Raw genomic sequence first — 23,519 nt, 5'->3', positions numbered from 1 at the left:
GTTTGTTGCACTTTGACTCTCACCATTGGGAGACTCAAAAAAAGTTTAACCCGGTCATTTCTTGGTGGAGAAGGGCCAGTTCTAAAAAAAATAAAATAAAAAATAAATGCCTTCATGCCTTTTTCTGCAGGTGACCTGATGGGCCCAGGTCCGATTGGAGTTGGTGGCCTATGTGTGGGTGGGATTGGGACGCTGGGAGAAATCTGGTGGTTCTAGGACAGGCATAGGCAAACGTGGCCCTCCAGTGTTTTGGGACTACAACTCCCATCATCCCTAGTTAAGAGGACCAGTGGTGAGGGATGAAGGGTGTTGTAGTTCCAAAAAATCTGGAGGGCCGAGTTTGCCTATGCCTGTTCTAGGAGATAGATAAGTGCCATTAAACTAGCTCTTCCAGTCCCTCACACTCACACTTCAGCTCAAAATTTGTTAATTGTTACACGTGTCTCAAGAAATCCACACGTATCTATCTACACATGAGCTTTAAGCATTCTTGCAAGAAGGAAATCTTTTATGTGGAGCAACCGTGTCCCATCCTGGACAAGTATCTACACTCTGAGAGGCTTCCAACACATATAAAAACATAATAAAACTATACAAGTCTGCTTTCAGATGCCTTCTAAAGATTGTAAAGTTACATCTCCATGACCCAGGGGCTGCATAACTCCACCCCCCCAACTTTTCTCTGATGAAAATAGGGACATCCTAAGGACTCTCCCTGGAAAATAGGGAAACTTGGAGGGTCTGTAAGGACTGTCTATCTTGATATATTTTCTTGTCATCATAGGCTTTTTAGAATTGTGCTTTTGTCTCTGGGTCATGTTGTCATGCCACACAACTGTTCCAATTCATTTTTTTTTAAAGTAAAATGCTGTACTTTCTGTCTTTACTTCCTGCCTTTAAAAATTACTTTTAATGCTATCGCCCACCCTCAAAAGGAATATGTCTATTCTCTTGACTGATTATTCTTACACAACTGGGTTGCCACAGGGACTTGTGCTTAGCTACCAAGAATGTAAGAGATAATTATATAGAAGATGCCCAGATCAGCATGTTTACTTGCTTGGGGTCAGGGGTGGGGTAGCAGCAGAAGAATGTGGAGAGAAGGAAGTCGCCTTTTGGGCTTTTTGCTCAAAATATGCTTCTTGTCTCCCCCACCTCCATTCGTTGAAACAATGCAGGAAAAGATGTGCCTAATGAAGTTTGAATTACTTGAAAGGTTTTCTCACCACAGGCATGGAAGAACTAACAGAGCACATTTCTACCTGTTACTTAATGCTATAGATGCCAATAAAAAGTTTTCTGCAGCTGAATTTGAATACCTTTGAGGGGAAGACCGCTTGAAGGAGAGGAATGTTGAACTTTCTCCTGCTTCCTCTGGCTTGGATTAAATTTCAATTTGATTTAAATTTCACAGCAAGAGAAAAGTTCTTCCCCTACCCATCTGTTGTTCATGGATGATGTTGTTCTATTTCAGGGTGGTCAAAATTTGTTTGTTTTTTTTAAATAATATTTATTACTTTTCCAAAAAATTAAACACTAAAAAGACAATACAATACAATACATTAAACTAACAAAACAAAGGTAAAGGTAAAGGTAAAGGTACCCCTGCCCGTACGGGCCAGTCTTGCCAGACTCTGGGGTTGTGCGCCCATCTCACTCAAGAGGCCGGGGGCCAGCGCTGTCCGGAGACACTTCTGGGTCACGTAGCCAGCATGACAAAGCTGCATCTGGCGAGCCAGAGCCGCACACGGAAACGCCGTTTACCTTCCCGCTAGTAAGCGGTCCCTATTTATCTACTTGCACCCGGGAGTGCTTTCGAACTGCTAGGTTGGCAGGCGCTGGGACCGAACAATGGGAGCGCACCCCGCCGCGGTGATTCGAACCGCCGACCTTTCGATCGGCAAGCCCTAGGCGCTGAGGCTTTTACCCACAGCGCCACCCGCGTCCCTAACAAAACAAAACAAAACAAAAGCAATAAAATAAATCAAACAATTTCATTATCCCATCTTTCATTCACTTATTTCCACGACCTCCTCACACCTCCCTTTTTGTATTCCACTTCTGTTAATTATTTAAGCAATTCCTTTCCATCTTCCTCTGTTTTCTATCCTATAATTATCTTAACTCATTCTAACCTTATTTTTCCTTTAATACTCTATTAATCTATTTATACTTAATTCCTTATAACGTTTCTACTAAAGCCATATAACTTCCTTCCAACATTTTTCTAACATTCATTAATTTTACAGTATTTCTGTAAATAGTCTTTAAATTTTTTCCAGTCTTCTTCCACCGACTCTTCTCCCTGGTCTTGGTTTCTGCCAGTCATTTCCGCCAGTTCCATATAGTCCATCAACTTCATCTGCCATTCTTCCCGGGTGGGTAAATCTTGTGTCTTCCAATATTTTGCGATGAGTATCCTTGCTGCTGTTGTTGCATACATAAAGAAAATTCTATCCTTCTTTGACACCAATTGGCTGACCATGCCCAGGAGAAAAGCCTCTGGTTTCTTCAGAAAGGTATATTTAAATACCTTTTTCATTTCGTTATAAATCATCTCCCAAAATGTCTTAATCCTTGGGCATGTCCACCAAAGGTGAAAGAATGTGCCTTCAGTCTCATTACATTTCCAACATTTATTGTCGGGCAAATGGTAATTTTTTGCAAGCTTGACTGGTGTCATGTACCATCTGTAAATCATTTTCATTAAGTTTTCTCTTAGGGCATTACATGCCGTGAACTTCATACCTGTGGTCCATAACTGTTCCCAGTCAGCCATCATTATGTTATGTCCAACATCTTGTGCCCATTTAATCATAGCTGATTTCACCGTTTCATCCTGAGTATTCCATTTCAACAGCAAGTTATACATTTTTCACAAATTATTAATTTTGGAATCTAACAATTCTGTTTCCAATTTTGATTTTTCCACCTGGACAGGGTGGTCCAAATTTTGATTGCAAGCGGGCTGCTAGAGTACTTCAGCGAGTGAGCCCAAAATTTGACAACCCCCACCAAACTTCATGCTGCCTAAGCCTGGTGCTAGGCTTTGGGAAGGACAAGGCGTGAGGCTCTGGCAGCATTCTAGAGCCCCCTCACTTCCTTCTCAAAGCTGGAAAAGCACTAACTAGGCTTTGTGTTGGAGACAGGAGGACTCTGGGACCCTGTCAGAGCCGGCCTTCATGCCTCCTTCCTAAAGCCCAGCGCCTTGCTTACCTGACTTTGGGAAGGAATTTGAGCGCTGGGGGAGGAGGCATCAAATGTTGCCAAAGGCCACCAAAAAGGACCTTGAGGGCTACATGTGACCCTTGGGCTGTATGTTGGACCATAGCGTTTTGCTAAGTTTAGTTACATGTTTTGTTGAGATAGCAACATAACACACAATAAGATTACTCAGGAGTTTTTCCACAAAGAAAGCTTAGCCCTAATTTTTAATTGATGCGAAAATGTTCTAGAGGCAGCATGACAATATGTATTTCTCAAATATATTAACTTACTACGAAAATATCCTGTTTCCTTCATCCATATCCTATGTCCAAACTGGAAGATGCATCAGGTAAGAAACTTGTGACTGAACGTGACTGAAAATGAAGGACGAACACACCAAATATTGACAATGTTTTCAATAGCAGATATCGACTGCACATCGGTTATTTGTACCATGCAGTCTAAATTAATGCTTCTTTTCACAAGGGTGATTGCTTCACTATCTGTGTCGTAACACACTTCCTGTTCATCCAGACTGGCAAGCTCAATGTGACTTTTAGGTCGGCTTGTTCATTGGCCATGAAAGCTCTCCCAATTTATTCAGTCTTCGTATGATTTGCTGCAGTCCATTTGACAAAGGTAGATAAGGCAGTGGAGAGTTATATATTTCCTTTCAGGGTGGGTGGGTGGCTCACTTGATTTCCGTCAAAACTTGGTGGCATTTCCAGAATTTATTTGCTGCGAAGTAGAGCAATTCCTTCTAGACGCTGGTTGAAATCAGGAGATGCCAGCTCAGATCTGACTAGGAATCTACTCACCGAGGGGTCTGGCCTACCATCCTTACCAGCATTAGGATGGCCATTGATGGATAAAAAGGTGAGGTTGTCGGTGCTGGGTGGGTGGTTGTGTTTGAATGTGGATATTGTGGTTTAAAAATATATATTACAGTTGGACCTTGGTTTTTTAATAGCTTAGTTCTTGAACATTTTGGCTCCTGAACGCCGCAAACCTGGAACATAGTGTTCTAATTTGTGAACTATTTTTGGAAGCTGAACGTCTGACGGGGCTTCCGCAGCTTCCGATTGGCTGCAGGAGCTTCCTGCAGCCAATTAGAAGCCACATTTTGGTTTTCAAACATTTTGGAAGTTGAACGGACTTCAGGAATGGATTCCATTTGACTTCTAAGGTACGACTGTGTTAAAGAAAATGTACATTGTTGTCAGTAACATGTAATTCTGTACCCAACCTTGATGTTGAAGACATAGAAATTAACCTATTTTCAGCCCAGGTCTAGAGCTTATGTTGATGATTAACCCATCTTTCCTAGTGGAACACATACTGGAAATAAAAGAACTAAGATTATTTGGAGAAGGTTGGAGTTGGGGTTTGGCTGGGGCTCTAATAAGCAGTTGTGTTTTCACCTTGTCTTTCTTAAGTAGTTTCCTGGATATATTTGACCAAAAGAAGAGCCTCGGAGGAAGATGGAAGTGGCTGTAACAGGAGCTCTGCTCCTTCTCTGGGTTCTCTTCATCTTCATTTTCTATTCCTTAAAAATGTACAAGGAGAAAAGCCAGCTACCTCCAGGCCCCACTCCCTGGTTCTTCCTGGGGAACCTGCTGCAGAAAGATGTCATGCCTCTGAGCAAAAACTATTCAAAGGTAAAGCCGTTTCTTGTTGCGGTTTCTCTCTGTTCCCTTGTCCCTGTGGCACGGCAGAAACAACCATTGTCTGGAATGAAGCAATGTGTAGAGGAAGGACAGAAGGTTAATTGTTCCCTCTTTTGCTTATATACTTTTCCATTCTTCCTTATAATAAAGGCACAGATTTCTGCTTCCCTTCTCTTTCCTTATTTTTATTTGCATTTTTTTATTACTTGATTTTACTAGGTTTTTGTTTTTTTACTGTTGGCATGTGTCTATTTTGCATGCTTTTTAGAGCTTCCCTGAATCAACTTAAGATCCCTCCAGACAATTGGTTTATTCAGCATTCATCATTAATTGTGATTTGCTTGCACAAAACTTAAAAAGAAGTTATATATTTTTTTGAACAATTGTTCTGATTTGCTTGCAGGGTGGTTCTATGATAATGAGCATTCATTCATTCTTTATTCATCCTGGTTAGCTTGCAGGTTGCTTATAGTCATTTATTCATCCCATGCTTTTCAATGTATTTCCCCATCGCTTTCAAAACAGCAAAAAGTCCTCTTTTTTAAAGTGGATTTATTGCACTAGGATTATGTTAACTGCACAGACCCAAAATTATGGTATGTGCTTGAATCCCTCTTGCAAAATAATGACAGTCTGGAGGCATCCTAACTGAAGGACTCACAATAAATAGCAATATTCCTTTAGAAAAAGCACAGCAGCAGCAACAGCAGCAATATACATTAGATTTTTACTTAATTTTTTTATTTATTAAATTTCTATACTGCTCATCATCTGAGGATCACAGGGTAGTTTCCAAGATGGAATTCTGAAACCATTAAGTTGCAAGCCTGCTGTATTCGGGTATATCTGTAAATACATCCAGTCAAAGGGTAGTGTAGGCACATTGCCAAGCCCTGTCCCTTCCAGTGCATGATACCTATAACATGTGAAAAACCCTCCACTACTCATGGAGACTCTTACACAATTTTAAACCCTGTTTGTGCTTGGCAGGTCACATGGGAGTAAATTCCAATATACTTCCATAACAGTATTGTACTGTAACCTAAATAATTGTTAGAAGATCACTTAGGGTAGTTGTCCCCAAATGTGATAAATAACACGCTGAAGCAGAACCAGGCAGTATGTCAAGAAGCATGGCCCCGTGTTCATTGATTGGCCTGGACATAATTATATGGTCATGCTTTAGAGATATGAAGCAGTGGTTGATCATATGACGTGATACCTATTGCAGTGTCATACCTGTTAAAGGGGCAGCTAAATTTCTTTTCTTTATGTACCTGTCTTGCAAAGTGAATCAAACACCTGATGAAGTTGGTGTGGCTGAACATAGGATTTATTTCACAAGACTATCTTTCTTTTATGGAGGCAGTTCAAAATGTGGTTTCGCCTCATTTAGGAACAGCCTTCTAGCAGCCCATTCTCTAAGGAGCCATCCAGGTGTCCTTTTTATTACACATTCATGCTTATTTGTACTCATGATGACATTGGAGTAGTTACACACAATCCCATTTCGAATACTGTTTGCACTTGCAAAAGTTCTGAGGTGGACACACTGTTTTGTTCCAGTCAGTGCACGTCCCATAGCTTCCTGTTCTAATCCTGTACATAGTTATAGCCCAAATGTTCAGGTGTGTGTGTCTTTTGTTGCACTCCAGTATATACAATGCATAGATGTAAATTTTATGAAATAAATAAATGTATCCTTCCAGATGGCAATACTGAGATGTATTGCAGAACAACTAATAAAGCTGAATTCTGCCACTAATGCACTGTTACTGCATCAATGACATGTTGCAGCATATGCCTGCAAAACCCCGCACAAAACAAGCTGCAGGTGCCCTAAGAGATATTGCAACCGTTCCTTAAGATAATTACTCTAGTGGAAGTTTCACTGCCTAATTAAATAACACTTTCTTTGTGCCCTCAGCTGGTTGAGAAATATGGCCCTATGTTCACTGTCTGGATGGGACCCAAACCTGTGGTCGTGCTTTGTGGATTTGATGCGGTAAAAGATGCTCTGATGGATCATGCTGAAGAGTTTGGTGGGCGTATTAGCAGCCCCATCAGTGATCGAATGACCAAAGGCCATGGTAGGCTATTTGTTCTTATTTTTTATGTATAGCTCAGCTCTACTTTGATTTGTAATGCAGTCCCCAATTCAGGGCCAAACTAGTTGTGTGAGTACCATTAACATTTTGTTCATAAATAGCCAGCACAAAGAAGTCTGAGTAATCTTGGGGCCATAGACAATGGGAAGGAGAAGCTTGACTCTCTCTACTTGCCATCAAAAAGTGTCTTTCTAAAGCTGTATATGCATTTCAGGGCAATTTGTTCCCCATGTGCACCAATGAGAGCATTTAAGAGGCAATTAGAAGTCTCAGAGAGGTGGTTTTTGTTACCATGGTGGCATGTAGAGAGAGTCTAACCTCCATGGTCCCAGTTTTGCTCAGACTTCTCTGTAGCTGCTATTTGTATAACCATGATAATAAGCATCATGTCTAGGAAAGAAAGAAAGACAAACACTATCAAGCAAGGCATTATTGTTTGCTGTGGCCCGCTTCTCCAAAGAACCATTTTTGAAAATCAATTCCCCCCAAAGAAGCTGGTTTCCCGCCCCCCCCCAAGAGAAACTGTCCCACCCATAAACACTCATAAATATAAACTTGCCACTCAAAACATCATCCATTTATTGAGTCTGCAAACTGAAAATAGCAACTGTATATGTTGCTACGTCTCTCCTGGGCCAAAGCATGCCATTCTGAACATGGGTGACATGATTTCACTTTCGCACCCCAACAGCAGCCAACACTGTGGCCTGGAGTCAGGCAAGGCAGTATGTCATGTCTCCTGCCATCCATTAGTATGCTGAACTGGACGTACTTACTCTACCAAAGAGCAAAAATCCCTTACACAACACGGGACTTGGCTGTTGTGGCCTACCTTATCAGGCTAATTGAGAGAATGACCGCTCCCCACATTAAATGGGGGGGGCGCCCTTTGCGTGGTCGTGTGCAGCCCCCTCTACCCTATGTGGCACCATTACCACAGGCTTGGCTTCATCTTCCCCAGGTGGGATACCTGGAGGTCTCCGCCTAACTCAGCCAGTTGCCCAATCCCACCTGGGGAGGTGTTGCCAAGGTGATCAGGCTAGGTAGGGAGAGGGACCACCTGCCCACACAATAGGGGGAGGATCTTACTTGGGACTTATCAGGATAATTGAGAGAATGGGAACAACTGGTTGCTGAACTGTAACTACAAATGGGGATATAATTTTAAGGTGGAAAGCACCAGAACCACCTTTTCATGTAGAAACTTCCTGCTGGTTCCTGTTGGGTCAAGAACTGACGGAATGACCTTCCTCTCTTTTTTTCCAGGGATAGACAACTCTAGTGACATGGAATGGAGAGAGCTGCGCAGATTCACAGTTATGACACTGAGAGACTTTGGAATGGGGAAGAGATCAATGTCTGAGAGGGTGCAGGAGGAGGCTGTTTGCCTGGTGGAGGCACTGGCAGCCACAAAAGGTCACCTAGCTCATTAAAAAATAAAACCTAGAAAGCACTATCCCAGGGCAAGGAGAGGGCATTTTTTCGATTGTACTGGTATATTGGAATGGGCACCTATAGTATGTAAGCTTTTGACATAGTTAGAATATGTGGCTGTCGGGCTCAGTGGCTGCAGAGAGGCAAGCTTTTCCCATTTGTCCTTTCAACTCTCTGCACATGTGAACCCCAACTCATGTGTTGAACTTCCAGCTTAATATTTTCCACTAATCCAGTAATGCCTATGACAGTCTACCTACACTTCTTAGGTGTGCACACTGAAGATTATACTGTGTGCAAATTATTTCAGTGAAAATTGTTGGGTTTATATTTATTTATTTAATTATATACGTTACATATTCAAATGATATAGGTAAGACACATAACTTTGAATATTCAAATACTATAAATAAAACTCGTCGTGTATTCTTCACCTTTAACATTGCAGTTGTATATCCACATTTAATCAACTATTGTTACACCTTTTCCTTTCCCCATAAACACTTGTGGCTCCCCTCCCCCCCATGCATGGCTTCTTTGATTCTATTTACTAATACAGTGGTACCTCGGGTTAAGTACTTAATTTGTTATGGAGGTCCGTACTTAACCTGAAACTGTTCTTAACCTGAAGCACCACTTTAGCTAATGGGGCCTCCTGCTGCCGCTGCACCACCAGAGCACAATTTCTCTTCTCATCCTGAAGCAAAGTTTAAGAACCTGAGGTACTATTTCTGGGTTAGCGGAGTCTGTAACCTGAAGCGTCTGTAACCTGAAGCGTATGTAACCTGAGGTACCACTGTAATACTAATGTGTTTATACTTACTAACTTATTCAAAATTCCATCTTCAACATCATAATTCTTGTCTTTGTGAGCTCAGTCTATGCTCATCAATAGATTCTGGTTGGAGCATCTTTGTACCATGTAATCATCAACACATTTCCATTCCTTGGGTTTATTTTTATTTTTATTTAGTGTCAACATGGCCTTGTGGGCCAACTGAAACTCTGCTGCAGGCAATACTAGCAGAATTGGCATCAAATGGGTTAATTAAGCGGAATGTTATGACAGAGAAATGAGGGGGCGGGATTCATTATTTGGACTATGGATGGGGTAGGTGGCAGGGGGTGGGTGGGGGGAGAGAAGAAACCCAGTGCCTCTTTTTTCTGCCTCTCACTTCCCAAAAATTATGTTTAATTAGAGTTTAAAAATAAAAATAAAAAGTAGCACAGCCCCCTGAATTGACTTAGGACTGGATACAATTTGAGTGTTGCCCAGGTTGCCCTGAATATTGTGTCGGAGCCAATATGTGGACCCAGATTCAGGCCTCACATCAGGTCGGTGTCAGGGGTACAGCTGTGCACAGCCCTCTTGATTACAGCATTTTACTACTACTTTTAATTTCTTTAACATTTGGTTCTTGGGGTTGATGGAAATGCAATCTACCAGGTTCAAGCTGTTTAAACAGTTTTTAGAGTTAATTTTGTATTGGGGTCTGAAGATGGTGGGGTCCACTTTCATCAGGCCTTGCTGACTGTCTTCGGTTCCTCCTACAGGACAGGGCTTTGATCCGACAACTAGAATCACATCCGCTGTTTCCAATGTGATCTCATCAGTCATCTTTGGGACTCGCTTTGACTACGCAGACAAGACCTTCCTAAAGCACCAACGCATTATAGAGAACCAAGTTGACTTCTTTCAATCTTTCTTGGGACTGGTAGGTTGTTCCTTCTGTGTTGCAAACATTTTCCTTTCTACCATGAAAAGGAAAAACAAAACCTAGCTTGTTGGAGTATGAATGATGGCACAAAGGGTTCACAAATGTGTGCCTGCCTAACTATCAGATGAAAATAATGTTCTGAAAATGTCTTTGACAGGATTGAGATGGAAATTGACACAATCACAAAGTTCCAGTGATTTCAGGGGAGAAACTGGACCCTTGAGCAGGGCAGGCAGCAGAAAAGTTGGAGGACTTAACTGGGCTGTTTACTAATAGCAGCAGATCTCCCTTTCCTTTCCTGCCCCCCCCCCCTTTTACTTTGCCATTGCTCCCCCCCTCCCATTTGCCTGGCCACCATTTCCCTCTGGATACAATATAACTGTGGAACATTGCAAGAGAGAAATGGCTGCCACCACAAAAAATGGCAGTCACCAACAGGGGCTACACTTTTTGTATGGATGTCACCCTACAGTTTCCATCCCCACAACACCCCAGAACAATACACCATACAGGTTTATCCTAATGTAATAAAATGGTACCCAAGCTACTGAAGAAAGAGCCACGAAGGTGTGGGGGAAGGGACAATTGTTCCTATGAATCACAAACTGCTCCCCAGAAATTTACTGCCCTCATAAAACTTCACAATCAGTAAAGGGAACCACAAAAATTTCTGTCCCAACAGGAGCCTTACTTGTTTCATTTTTCAATTTTAAATAATTGTTGATTACTGGGATAGGTCTGTCTATTGTGCAATATGATATGCATTAAAAATGGCAGACATTTCCACATTAGCGGATGACAAAATAGAAGAAAGACTTGTGCAAAATGCACCAATTGCAGGAGAATGGGAAATTCCAGTTGAAAGTGAGAATGAGTGTTGGAACAGACTGAGGCACATTTGTACATATATATATATATATATACATATATATATATACATATATATATATATATATATATATATATATATATATATATATATATTCCATTTTAATACATCAAAAAGTCAAAAAAGAAAACAAAAAAATTAAAACACATACAGTATACAATCCTTATTTTTCTATAACATATTTCCCTGACTTCCCCACACCTCCCCTTCCTATATTCCAATTCAAATTCGTTAGTTCAACAAGTTCTTATCCCCAATTTTTAACCTTTTTATATTTAGTTCATTTTAAAAAACCAATTTTACCTTATAAACATCAATATTTGTACATCAGTTCTCATTCTTAAAACTTTTTTCTAAAGTCGACCCAAATTCCCTTCCACGAATTCCCCAATTTTCATACTTATAACAAGACAAAATAAAAAGAAAGAAAGACAGATTATAATTATGCACCCTTTGGATTCCCAAACCCCACCCCTCCCCTTTCCCGGTTTCAATCCCCAACAAATGTCCATCAGTCTTAGTCTACTATCAGCCTGGAGATCTCACGTCCGAGGCTCTTAATTCTCTCTCAATTCCTCTCTGCCGGTTTTTTTTTATAGTCTTTAGTATTAAGCACCAGATCTCGGAGAAGCTCTGGCCCTATAGGGTCGATGTTTCTTCCAGCCAGACCTCCATACTTAAAAGTGGAGCCCAAATCTTGTTTCTTACTCCTTTCAAATCCAAATGTCCCCAAAGCTCCAGCTTCCACCTTAAACAATTTTGTAATCCTTAGGTCTTCAGATCTCCACATAAGGAGATCTCTCCATTCTTCAATCTCCAATTCAAACCAGATTTTCGTCATCAAATTCTTATTTTCCTTTATAGCCAACATGTCAGGCCTCTGGCTCTCCTTTGTCATCTGCAACATTACGTCTCCTCCTTCCTTTTCCTCAGAAACAACATATGTCTCTTTCTCCACACTCTCAAAACTCTCAAGTTTCTCCTCTTGTCCAGCTGCATGAACTTCCTGAATCAAGTCCTTATCAAATTCAATGAGTTTGTTTACTGTTAAGTCCAGAGTTGCAACATTGGTAGCCAAAACATCAATTTGGCCTTGTAACTTTCCCAAGAGAAGAAAAACTCTGTCCAGTTTAGCTTGAATTTCCCCTCCTTCAGCCATTCTTGTAATGTCCCAAAACCCCCTCTAGAGGGATTTTGGTTACTTAGTATTCCTTCTAGTTCAAATCCAAAAATTCAAGTTAGTTTGTATCAGTTCTTCCTTGTTTTCAACAAATTGTAACAAAATTGTAACAGATATAACCAGCAGAAGCAACAGAAACAAAGTTCTCTTTTTCCGTCTTGACAGCTAATTTGACAGCTGTCAAACACTTTAGTACCTCTTCAACAGACTCTCTCACGGATCACTCCCGGGTCCGGGGGGGTGGCACTTCAGCTCCCAAAATTAACTTTTATCCTCCAGTAAGATTACTTATACTGCCAAATCGTGAAATTAATGTCTTTTACCCAATAAAAAGAAGAAAGTTCTCTCGACCTTAGTTAGCTGGTTCTTGCTTTAGATTATTTATAAGAAGGGGAGACGGACTTCCTGTTTGCGCCTTCCCCGATCGTGCCTAATTATATAAAAAAATATTTCCTTTACAAATCCAATTTCCGTACTACTCACGGGTTGTTGTTTTAGAGTCCAATTGTTCACAAGAAGAAGTCAGCGCTCTCCGACCATGGCATGCAGCTTCACTCCGTAGGAGAAGCAGTCGACTCTCAGCACCGCGCCGCTCACCCCGTCCCCCGTTCCGAAGCCTTTAAAAAGGCTCCTTTGCAGGTCGGGGGGGGGGGCGCAAATGGTGCCCGCCAAGTCACCAGGTTCACAGGCTTCACCGCCTGTGATTTTTGAGGGTCCCCGCGTCGCTGCAGCGGCAAGACCCAAATCCTACGGAGCTGATTCCCTCCGGAGCTCGGAGGGAATCCGCCATTAGCCGATGGCGCTAACCCGGAAGTCCACCCACATTTGTACATCTATAGAGGTATCCTGGTGGGAGGAGTTGCTAAGTGTGGGGAGCCACGCCTAGATCATCAGTTAAAACAAGCTACCCAGGATGTCGTTGTTCTTGTTGTTCTGCCCTTCACCCTAAGGTCCCAGGGCAGGTTACAACAATTGAAACACAAAGTTAAAAACGGTTGAAAACAACTTATATACACCTCAGATGTCAAAAGCCGGAGTGAAAAGGCATGTCTTCAGCATTCGTCAAATCCTGTATAATGAAGATGCCAGGCACACCTCTGTGTAGAGGGAGTTCCACAACTGAAGGGTTGCCACAGACAATACCTGGACCATGAGCCTCTGAGGGAAGTGCAACAACCAATAGGGTCCCCTCTGCCACTCTTAGCACCTGAGGAAGTCTGCAGGAAAGGAAAAAATAATTTTTTTCAGGTAGTTGGAGCCTGAGTCATTTAGGGCTTTAAAAACTAATATTAACACATTGAATTGGGCCAAGAAACAAATTGGCAACGTGTGCAGCTTTTTTAAAACAGAGGTTATGTGACTTAAACAGAACCCGAACCAGTAATCTGGATTTTGGACCAGTTGACATTTCTGAGTCATCTTCAGGGGAAGCCCCATCATCCCCAGCTCTTAGGAATGAGGTAAAATGAACCAGAAGCTCAGCAGTTCCTGCTGGATTTCGAAAATAAGTGATTAAAAACAACAACTGTTTTATCACTTTTCAGCCAGAATCTTTGTGGCATAGTTATACAATAATAATAATAATAATAATAATAATAATAATAATAATAATAATATTTTTATTTATATCCCACCCTCCCCAGCCGAAGCCAGGCTCAGGGCGGCGGCGGCTAACAACAATAAAATAATGCAACATTCTAAAAACATTTCATTATAAAAATTAATTAAAATCAAATTAATGGCAACCATTAAGCAAAAATTCTGTGCGGATTGCCAAAGGAGGGAGTCAGGCTGCGCCCTGACCAAAGGCCTGGTGGAACAGCTCTGTCTTGCAGGCCCTGCAGAAAGATGTCAAGTTCCACAGGGCCCTAGTCTCTTGTGACAGCGTGTTCCACCAGATTGGAGCCGCAACCGAGAAAGCCCTGGCTCTAGTTGAGGCCAGCCTAACCTCTCTGTGGCCTGGGACCTTCAGAATGTTTTTATTTGAAGACCGTAAGTTCCTCTGTGGGCCATACCAGGAGAGGCGGTCCCATAGGTACGAGGATCCTAAGCCGTATAGGGCTTTAAAGGTTAAAACCAGCACCTTAAACCTGATCCTGTACTCCACCGGGAGGCAGATGGATTCATAATATTTAAGGCTGGATGTGTCATCTTCATTTCAGCTGTACTCTGCTGTCCCTAAAATATTGGACTACTTTCCTGGAAGGCACCAAAAGATTTTTTCTGATACTGATGAGTTGTGTGCTTTCATCCGTGAGAATGTGAAAGTACACAGGCATACGCTGGATCCTCAGAACATCCGTGACTATATTGATTGTTTCCTTATCAAGTCTGAGAAGGTATGTGGGTCAAAAAATGTGTTTGCACTGGCATGGGTGCCCAGTTATGTCCTAGTCCATGTGGGGAAGGGATACCAGGCCAACCAGAGTGCCCCTCTGTCTTTGCCTCCTCCCCTAGCAACTTCTCTCGGCCACTCCTTGTAAGACATTTTTAATTATTATCACTATTCATTAGGCTGAGGTATCCTGTGCCCAGTTTTAAAGTCTATGCTTAATGTTGTACAAAACAATGCAAGTGCTTACAATAAAAATAAAATTGGTTCACTCAGTTTACAGCCTATATGAGTACCATGGACAGCTACTTTGCCCAAACCAAAATACATAACCAGTTACTCTTTTTTTTTACTGCCATCACTCCTATAATTTCTGATCCCATATATTTTCAGATATATATAATCTTGGTTAGCTTGGTTAGCTCTAACATTCCAGTAATCAAATAACACAACGTTTGTAAAGCAATGATATGTAAGTGCTTTTCTTTATATTTCTAAAGTAATTCTATTTTAAATAGATGTGATTGGATTAAACACCTCTTGGGGTGAGTGCAGGATTTCACCCATGATGCTCATTCGAACAGGCTAAGCTGTCTCCATTTTGCCATCTTTCTTTATAGTGAAATTTTCTCTCCCCCCCCCTTTCCCTCTGCCTCATAGGAACAAAGGTCTGCTAGTGACACCTTCAGAACTGAAAACCTTGTCATGACAGCGTTTGACCTTTATTTGGCTGGGACAGGAACCACAAGCTTTTTCTTGATCTCTAGCCTCATGGTGATGGCTAAGTTGCCACATATTCAAGGTATTTAGATATCCCAGAGAAGTTTAAAGCGGATGGGACTATGATGGACTCCACTAGTAATCACACAAGAAAAGACATCCCAAGGACTAGGTTTCCATTAGCATTCTGCATCAGCCTGAACCTCCCCTCATTGTTAAAAAATAAAAAGGGTTTTGAGGGCTACATGGTGTCTTCAAATGGCATTTATGTCCAGGGGTAGGAACATTGCCAGAAGAGGAGGGACCTCAGAATTCTGGAAGCACATTTTCCAAATGATATTTGTTACAGGAGAAGTCCAGCAGGAGATCAACAAGGTGGTAAGGCACAGAGGAATGAGTGGAAATCACTCAAGAGGAGAATTTGTGTTGGCATGAGTTTTCATGATGTCGGAGAGTGCCCAAGTTTTTCACTCTGTCAGATGAGAAGCAGAATCTGAATCCAGGAAATACATCTCTTGAGTCTTTTTCATTACAGCAAAAGTCCAACAGGAAATTGATGAGGTGATGAGTGCCACCCGTGCCCCTAGCATGGAAGATCGTGTGAGGATGCCTTTCACCAATGCAGTTATCCATGAGATTCTACGATACCCACTATTAAGTAATGAGGCCGCTCCCCGTACAACGTCTTGTGATACAAAATTCAGGGGCTTCACCTTCCCTAAGGTATGATGGCCCAGCATTTTGCCATGATAATTGTGGAGAAGAAATGGAGCAGTTTCAGGAACTGATCATATAAAGGGCCCTGGACTGCCCTCATGGAGGCAGGGATGAGATCAGTAGTGGAGATCAGTAGTGATTTTGTTGGCCTAAGCAAATGAGCTGAAGGAACTAGTGATAGAGGAGAATTTTGTTTGTTCGGTTCACATTTTAAAATGAACCAACAGAATTAGTCTTTCACAGACCTATGCATACAAAATGTATCTTGTGGAGAAATGTGTACTAAAATCAATGTTTTAGTGGGAAAATGCACACAGAAGCACACTAAAAAGCACACAAAAAGGTGTTTTAGATTTAAAAGGGGTACATAAATGTGTATTTTAGTTGAATGTAAGGCAGTGTGTACTTATGGAGTAATACAGGAGCAGACCAGAGGAAATCAGCTCATCCCTAGTGGAAGTCCATTCTTCTAAGTTAGCTTCCCCATTTTATCATTTTATCATAGTGTGGCTATTTCCTAGATAGTCATGAATTGAGACCAATAATGTAAATCTGCCATCTTTTATCCCTGAAGGGCACTGCTGTTACTCCATTGTTCACATCTGTGCACCGTGACCCTCTCCAGTGGGAGACTCCCGAACAGTTCAATCCTGGACATTTTTTGGATGAGAAAGGCCAGTTCAAGAAGAAAGATGCCTTAATAGTCTTTTCAGCAGGTAACTATACAAGCCTGTGGTAACTTATGTGCAAACAATGCCATTTCCACTTTCTTTCAAGAGACAGTGTACGGAAAGAGATATGGCTGCGCTGTGGTCTAAGCCACTGAGCCTCTTGGGCTTGCTGATCAGAAAGTTTGAATCCCCGCGACGGGGTGAGCTCCCATTGCTCGGTCCCAGCTCCTGCCAACCTAACAGTTCGAAAGCACACCAGTTCAAGTAGATAGATAGGTACCGCTGTGGCAGGAAGGTAAACAGTGTTTACGTGCACTGCTCTGGTGTGCTGGTCCCATGGGTCAACCGAGAGGCGAGGTCCGATTCCAGTCCCAGGTCGAAGGTGCAATATGGAGGCAGTCCATCAAAGCTGAAGCAGGGTGCAGGGCAGGGAGTCGGGTGAAGTCAGGAACAGGCTTGCAAGCAGGGAGTCAGGGCGGGTCAGGAGCTCCGGCAGGAAAGCAGGACAGGGTTCAGGCAGGAACTGGCTACCAATAATGTTGCCCCTGCAACTTGGGACTGGGGCTGGCCGGCTTTAATCTGCCCCGAGGCATAGGGCGGCCCCGATCCTCTGGTGACTCGCCTCTCCTGGCCTGGAGGCGAGCACTCCTCCTGCAGGAACTTAGTTCCCTCCGCTGTTCTGTCCTGAGCCTCTGCAGCTCAGGAGAGGCTGGAGGGTTACCAGACCCAGAGGCAACCTCAGCTTCCTCTGATGGGGCTGAGAGTGGAGCACCTGCAGCCAAAGGGTCCTCCATCACCTCAGCAGTCAGAGCAGAGTCAGCTGGTGCCTACACCTGAGGATCCAGCACAAGTGAGGACCCTTCAGGCTCATGCCCCAGCCCCGGCTCAGCTGGTTATGGAGGCGGGGGATCCTGTGCAGGCTGGGATTCCTAAGGATGAGCATCAGAATCCGAATCCCAGGCCATCACATCTGGTTTCACCAGAAGCAGCTTTGTCATGCTGGCCACATGATCCAGGAAAACTGTATGCAGGCAAATGCCGGCTCCCTCGGCCTGTAAAGGAAGATGAGCACTGCAACCCCAGAGTCGTCCATGACTGGACTTAACTGTCAGGGGTTCTTTACCCCATGTTTTGCAATTTCCCTGAAGTATTACATGGCACCCTGTTGTAAGCTGATGGCATTTACCACTTTTTACACGGAGGCAGTGCCCTCCGTCCAGCTTCTAATAGGCTTCTTCTCACAAAGGCACTGTGATTTGAAGTAAAATGAGAGACCTATAAAGTCATTCCCTGGTTGGATGTGCCAGTCTTGTAATTATATTTCCCTCCCTGGTATTTTCTGTGAGTAGGGGATGGCACAAAAACATATGATATTGTTTGGAAAAAATTAAAGTACATCTGGGTCAGGAGTCACTGTGCGTGCAGTGTGGGGCTAGAAAAGGATAAATAAACTGGAATGTTTGGAAAAGCATGAAGTTGAATTCCTCCCATTCTGTGGTTGGGGAACTGCATCAGAAAATTTGTACAAGTGAAAATTTTGAAGATTGGTTGTGTTTCCGTTCTCATATGGTTTCAGAAAGGGTGCATTTGATAGACTGAACTTTAAATGGAACTGAATCTCATGTCTCGCCCATCCATACGTCAGACCAATCGTTGTATTATTAGTATTAGTAGTAGTAATAGTAATAGTAATAGTAATAGTAGTACAGTGATACCTTGTTTTTCGAATTTAATCCATTCTGGAAGACCATTCGAGTTCTGAAACGTTCAAAAACCAAAACTCAATACGAAAGCCTCAGTATAGAAGCTGCATGGCATGTTTGACCAGAACGCATAGAAAATGTCCTTAAAGTTATCTTCCCACTTTTCTTGTTTCTTGATGAATGATACCTAACACTATTTCCAGTCCCCAAACCAACATTGCATGAATTCACTAGGAGTGGATCTCCATACAGGAAAAATAAAGCTTTAAATAAGTCAGAAATTAAATCGTTATAACAAATTATTTTATCGTATAATTTTTTTTTTGCTCTCTGTCGTCATCTGGTATTGCATGTTTATAACGCATTCAAAACGTTGTTTTTTTTTTTGACTAATGGAGCTGAGTCCTAGGTTTCCTGCGCATTGTGTAGATCTCTGGGTAACTGGTTAGCTGTGCCTTCTTTTTCTTTGCCAGGGAAGCGGGCATGCATTGGGGAAGCCTTGGCACAGATGGAGCTCTTCCTGTTCTTCAGTACTCTGCTTCAGAACTTCACCTTCCAGCTGGTTGGAGCTGCAAAAGATATGGATTTAGCCTCTTTGTTTATGGAGTTCAATGCTAAAAATGTCTGTCCTCTGATGAAAGCCACCAGACGTTCAGTGTGATCTTGTGACAAAAGATAAGCAGAAAGAATGTGGTCAGTGGCTCCCAGAATATTTGTAGTAGGTAGAACAGGAGTACTGCGAGGTGCCTTCCTTCACTCATTCAACACCTCTCAGTTTTATATAAGGGTAATAGCCCTAGATATCAGGTATTAAAAGTTTTCTTAGCATGGCAAACGAGAAGAGCCTTTGACCTTTCAATCCCTAATGTCCAGTCAGCTGTTCATGGGCTCATTGGCACTTAATAAAATGTTCCACATCATCAACTATTGCAGTGTGTGTGTGTTTTAAAAAGCTTTCCTCATACAGTAGTACTTCGGGTTACAAATTTAATTCATTCCGGAGGTCTGCTCTAAACCCGAAACCGTTCTTAACGTGAGGCGCACTTTCGCTAATGGGGCCTCCTGCTACTGCTGTGCCGCCACCGCACAATTTCCGTTCTCATACTGGGGCAAAGTGCTCAACCTGAAGCACTACTTCCGGGTTAGTGGAGTTTGTAACCTGAAGCGTTTGTAACCTGAGGTACCATTGTATACTGTTATAAACATTCACTCTCTTCTACTGATTCAATTGAGGGGATCTTTATTCTCTCAAGTATACATGGTTTCTTGATTTCAGTTTAACTACAAGTAGGGCTGGGCAATATCTGGTTTTCAACATCGCAAAATATCCCCAGGTAAATATTGCAATATACCGATATATCACAATGTCTGAAATAAGGATGGAGCTATGTAGAGGCATTGGCTGGCTTCATGGTTCCCCCCCCCCCATTGTGATTTTGCATGGCACACGTGCGCACACACATCATGATTCACAATATATTACCAGGTCAAAAATTATGAAACCGACAGCACAATATAGACTTTAAACTGGTTTTGGATGCTATATTAATATATCGCCCAACTACTAATAGGGATGAAAGTGGATTTCATTTTCAGTTTCTCTTTTTTTAATGATCATGCCTGGATTGGAACACAAGCATTCAAATCATGATTCACAATATATTACCAGGTCAAAAATTATGAAACCGACAGCACATACCTACATGCAATCTGATTTGAATGCTTGTGTTCCAATCCAGGCATGATCATTAAAAAAAGAGAAACTGAAAATGAAATCCACTTTCATCCCTATTAGTAGTTGGGCGATATATTAATATAGCATCCAAAACCAGTTTAAAGTCTATATTGTGCTGCCCTTCATCTACCAGGGTTGTAATTCTGTCAAAAAACGAGATCAGGTTAGTCTGAGGCATAGGAATTCGTTCACACCCCCCCCCCCCAGATATAGTCTTGCTCCACACAAGGTCTGAGGGACAGGGGAAAAGTTTGCTGTTCTAGGAGATAAATAAATGCTGGAATTGGAGTGATGGAATGAAGGGCAAGGGTATTTCTCCTGTTCACCTAATATTTGCTTTGGCGCTAATATGCATATGTGGAGCCATTGAGCCATGCAGCAAAAACATGCAATAATATCCGTTTCTTTGGGGGGATTAAGAAATTTAAAGATTGAAATTAAATTCTAATCCAATCTGTAAATTCGTGAAGAAATCCATTTTTCAGTCTACCAAAAATAAATTGCCTTCAGAAATATATATATATTTCAGATACTTTTTTTAGCATCAAGAGAAAAGAAAATGCAGCTGTGTTGATTCTTTTATTGCTTAAAGCAGCCTTGGGGAGGAAAAGTCCAACTGATTTTGGTGTTCTAATGTTAATATTGCAGACTGAATTACTATTACAGGCAAGAAATATTGTTAGTACCTTGGTATCTACATTAATTACAGAATTAGCTTATAATTTGCCCAGCTGGCTTGGTCTTTACCAGGTTTGGAAATAACAGAGATATGAGCATCCTACCATACAGATGGCAAAGAAGAGTGGGAATATAAATTCAATCAGTCAATAAAAAAACTTTATGAGGGGAGTGCATAAAGTTTCCACTCTGTTGTACATGCCACACAAAGTTTTTAAAACTCCCATAAGGATGCCTTCCAGTTATTTAAGGGTAAACTGTGTTAAGATAAATTATAGAACAAAATTTAAGAAAGAGGGAAAGGATTTGCTGAAACAGCTAATTGAATTAGAATACAAAAAAGGGAGGTGTGAGGAAGTCGAGGAAATAAGTAAATGAGAGATAAAGATATGCAAATATCGGATCTGTTCTTTTTTCTTTTTAAAATGTTTTTGTTTTTTCTCTTTTTACTGATCTGCTGTATTGTTCTTTTATTGTATTTTTTATTTTTTTATTTTTGAAGTATTGTAATTTCTTTATTGTTTGCTTTTTCTTTTCTTTTCTGTAATTGTTAAACTTTAATAAATATCATTTTAAAAAAAAGGGATGCCTTCCAGTTAAATATTTTCCCAAACTAAAAAGCCAAAATTGAAGTGTTAAAAGATGGGCTCCTGTCAGTAAGAGTTTTACTTTTCCTTCCGGCTGGAGAATGTTGAAGGTTTTCACTGTGTCAGATGTGTAGTGGTTTCAGAAATCTGGAAAAAGAGCTCCCAATGTTGTTTTATGTTACAGCAAAAGTTCAACAGTAGATCAATGAGGTGGGAGGTGCCAACCATGTCCCTGACATGGAAGATAGGGTGAGGATGCCCTATACCAATGCCATGAGGTTCAACAATATGAAGAAGAGAGCCTTGAGGCTTACCACAGGACACAATGTGCTGTACAGAATTCCAGGGTTACATTATCCCCCAGATGTGTTTCACACATGGATCGATCAGATTACTACAGAGAGGGAAATTGGAAGATTTATCATCACCTGAATGGCCTTGATCTCCCAAAGTCCCAGAAAGTGTGGATACCATATATGGTGATTCTCCACTTCAACCCCATTCAGGGTAATTTTTCAGAATGCTGTGCAAAGACTTGTTTTTATGCAAGGGAACCAGTTTTAGAAATCACTTTCTGACAAAATAAACAGTGACTTCTTTCTTCATGAAAGAAAGCTGTTTCCTATTATATTTATGCGTACTGTAATCTGCATCTTCTCCCTGAAGAGAACTGCTGTTTTTCCACTGCTCACAACTTTGACCTTCATCTTTCACCATTGGGAGACTCAAAAAAAGTTTAACCCGGTCATTTCTTGGTGGAGAAGGGCCAGTTCTAAAAAAAATAAAATAAAAAATAAATGCCTTCATGCCTTTTTCTGCAGGTGACCTGATGGGCCCAGGTTATCATGGTGTCCAATTGGGGTTGGTGGCCTATATGTGGGTGGGATTGGGGTGCTGGGAGAAATCTGGTGGTTCTAGGACAGGCATAGGCAAACTTGGCCCTCCAGATGTTTTGGGACTACAACTCCCATCATCCCTAGCTAACAGGACCAGTGGTCGGGGATGATGGGAGTTGTAGTTCCAAAAAATCTGGAGGGCCGAGTTTGCCTGTTCTAGGAGATAAATAAGTGCCATTAAACTAGCTCTTCCAGTCCCTCACACTCACACTTCAGCTCAAAATTTGTTAACTGTTACACGTGTCTCAAGAAATCCACACATATCTACACATGAGCTTTAAGGATTCTTGCAAGAAGGAAATCTTTTATGTGGAGCAACCGTGTCCCATCCTGGACAAGTATCTACACTCTGAAAGGCTTCCAACACATATAAAAAGCTATACAAGTCTGCTTTCAGATTCAGATGCCTTCTAAAGTTTGTAAAGTTACATCTCCTTGACCCAGGGGCTGCATAACTCCACCCCCCCCCCCAACATTTCTCTGATGAAAATAGGGATGTCCTAAGGACTCTCCCTCGAAAATAGGGAAACTTGGAGGGTCTGTAAGGACTGTCTATCTTGATATATTTTCTTGTCATCATAAGCTTTTTAGAATTGTGCTTTTGTCTCTGGTTCATGTTGTCATGCCACACAACTGTTCCAATTCATTTTATGAGAGTAAGATACTTTCTGTCTTTACTTCCTGCCTTTGATTTAAAATATACTTTTAATGCTATCACCCACCCTCAAAAGAAATATGTTTATTCTCTCGACTGATTATTCTTACACAATTTTGTTGCCACAGGGCCTTGTGCTTAGCTACCAACAATGTGAGAGATAATTATATAGAAGATGCCCAGGTCAGCATGTTTACTTGCTTGGGGTCAGGGGTCACCCCACTGATCACCAGTATTGTCTGAAATAAAAATAACATTTTAGGTAGCACATTCATCTTTATCACAGAAATTCTTCCCTAAAATGACAATTTCAATCTTCCTTTCTAAATCCTTTTTTACATCTTTCCATACAGGTAAGTAGTTATCCTTAAATAAATTCATATTTTTAGGAGTCAACCAAATGCTTATATAGAGCTCCACTACAATGCAACAGTAACCACTTTCTGTAACTATCCAATCACTGAATGTCACTTTCAATCCCTTATTTGCGTATGTGGATCTGAGTGAAAACTATCTACTGTATCCCTCTGCTAGCCCAGGGTGAGAACTTGAGTACATAACAATACTATTCCACAGGAGAAATGTCCGGTCATGGCCCGGAACTTTCTCCATCTTCATACTA

General features: G+C 41.6%; 1 protein-coding gene across 2 annotated transcripts; it reads left to right on the top strand.

Moving 5' to 3' along the window:
• Positions 1–1,953: 1,953 nt before the first annotated feature.
• Positions 1,954–19,270, top strand: LOC114590727 (cytochrome P450 2C8-like). 2 transcript variants are annotated; one of them, XM_077924313.1, is made up of 10 exons: positions 1,954–2,378; positions 4,647–4,865; positions 6,802–6,964; positions 8,249–8,398; positions 9,971–10,131; positions 14,366–14,542; positions 15,196–15,337; positions 15,791–15,978; positions 16,547–16,688; positions 18,820–19,270. In XM_077924313.1, exons 2-10 carry the CDS (start codon positions 4,689–4,691, stop codon positions 19,005–19,007), a joined length of 1,488 nt encoding a protein of 495 aa, XP_077780439.1. In that variant the 5' UTR covers positions 1,954–2,378; positions 4,647–4,688; the 3' UTR covers positions 19,008–19,270. The 2 variants fall into 2 exon arrangements, with proteins under 2 accessions (XP_077780439.1, XP_077780440.1); XM_077924314.1 differs by having other exon boundaries at positions 4,644–4,865.
• The last annotated feature ends 4,249 nt before the right edge of the window (positions 19,271–23,519 follow it).

Source organism: Podarcis muralis, chromosome 2 (genome assembly GCF_964188315.1).
Source record: "Podarcis muralis chromosome 2, rPodMur119.hap1.1, whole genome shotgun sequence".
Lineage (NCBI taxonomy): Eukaryota > Metazoa > Chordata > Lepidosauria > Squamata > Lacertidae > Podarcis > Podarcis muralis.
Note: the sequence above shows the minus strand (reverse complement) of the source record. Positions and strands in the feature narration are given on the sequence as shown.

Coding starts and splice junctions, on each gene's coding strand:
- LOC114590727 (XM_077924313.1), top strand. CDS start 4,689: ATGGAAGTGGCTGTAACAGGAGCTCTGCTCCTTCTCTGGGTTCTCTTC. Junction 6,965..8,248: donor TCGAATGACCAAAGGCCATG/GTAGGCTATTTG, acceptor CTTTTTTTCCAG/GGATAGACAACTCTAGTGAC. Junction 16,689..18,819: donor CTTAATAGTCTTTTCAGCAG/GTAACTATACAA, acceptor TTTCTTTGCCAG/GGAAGCGGGCATGCATTGGG.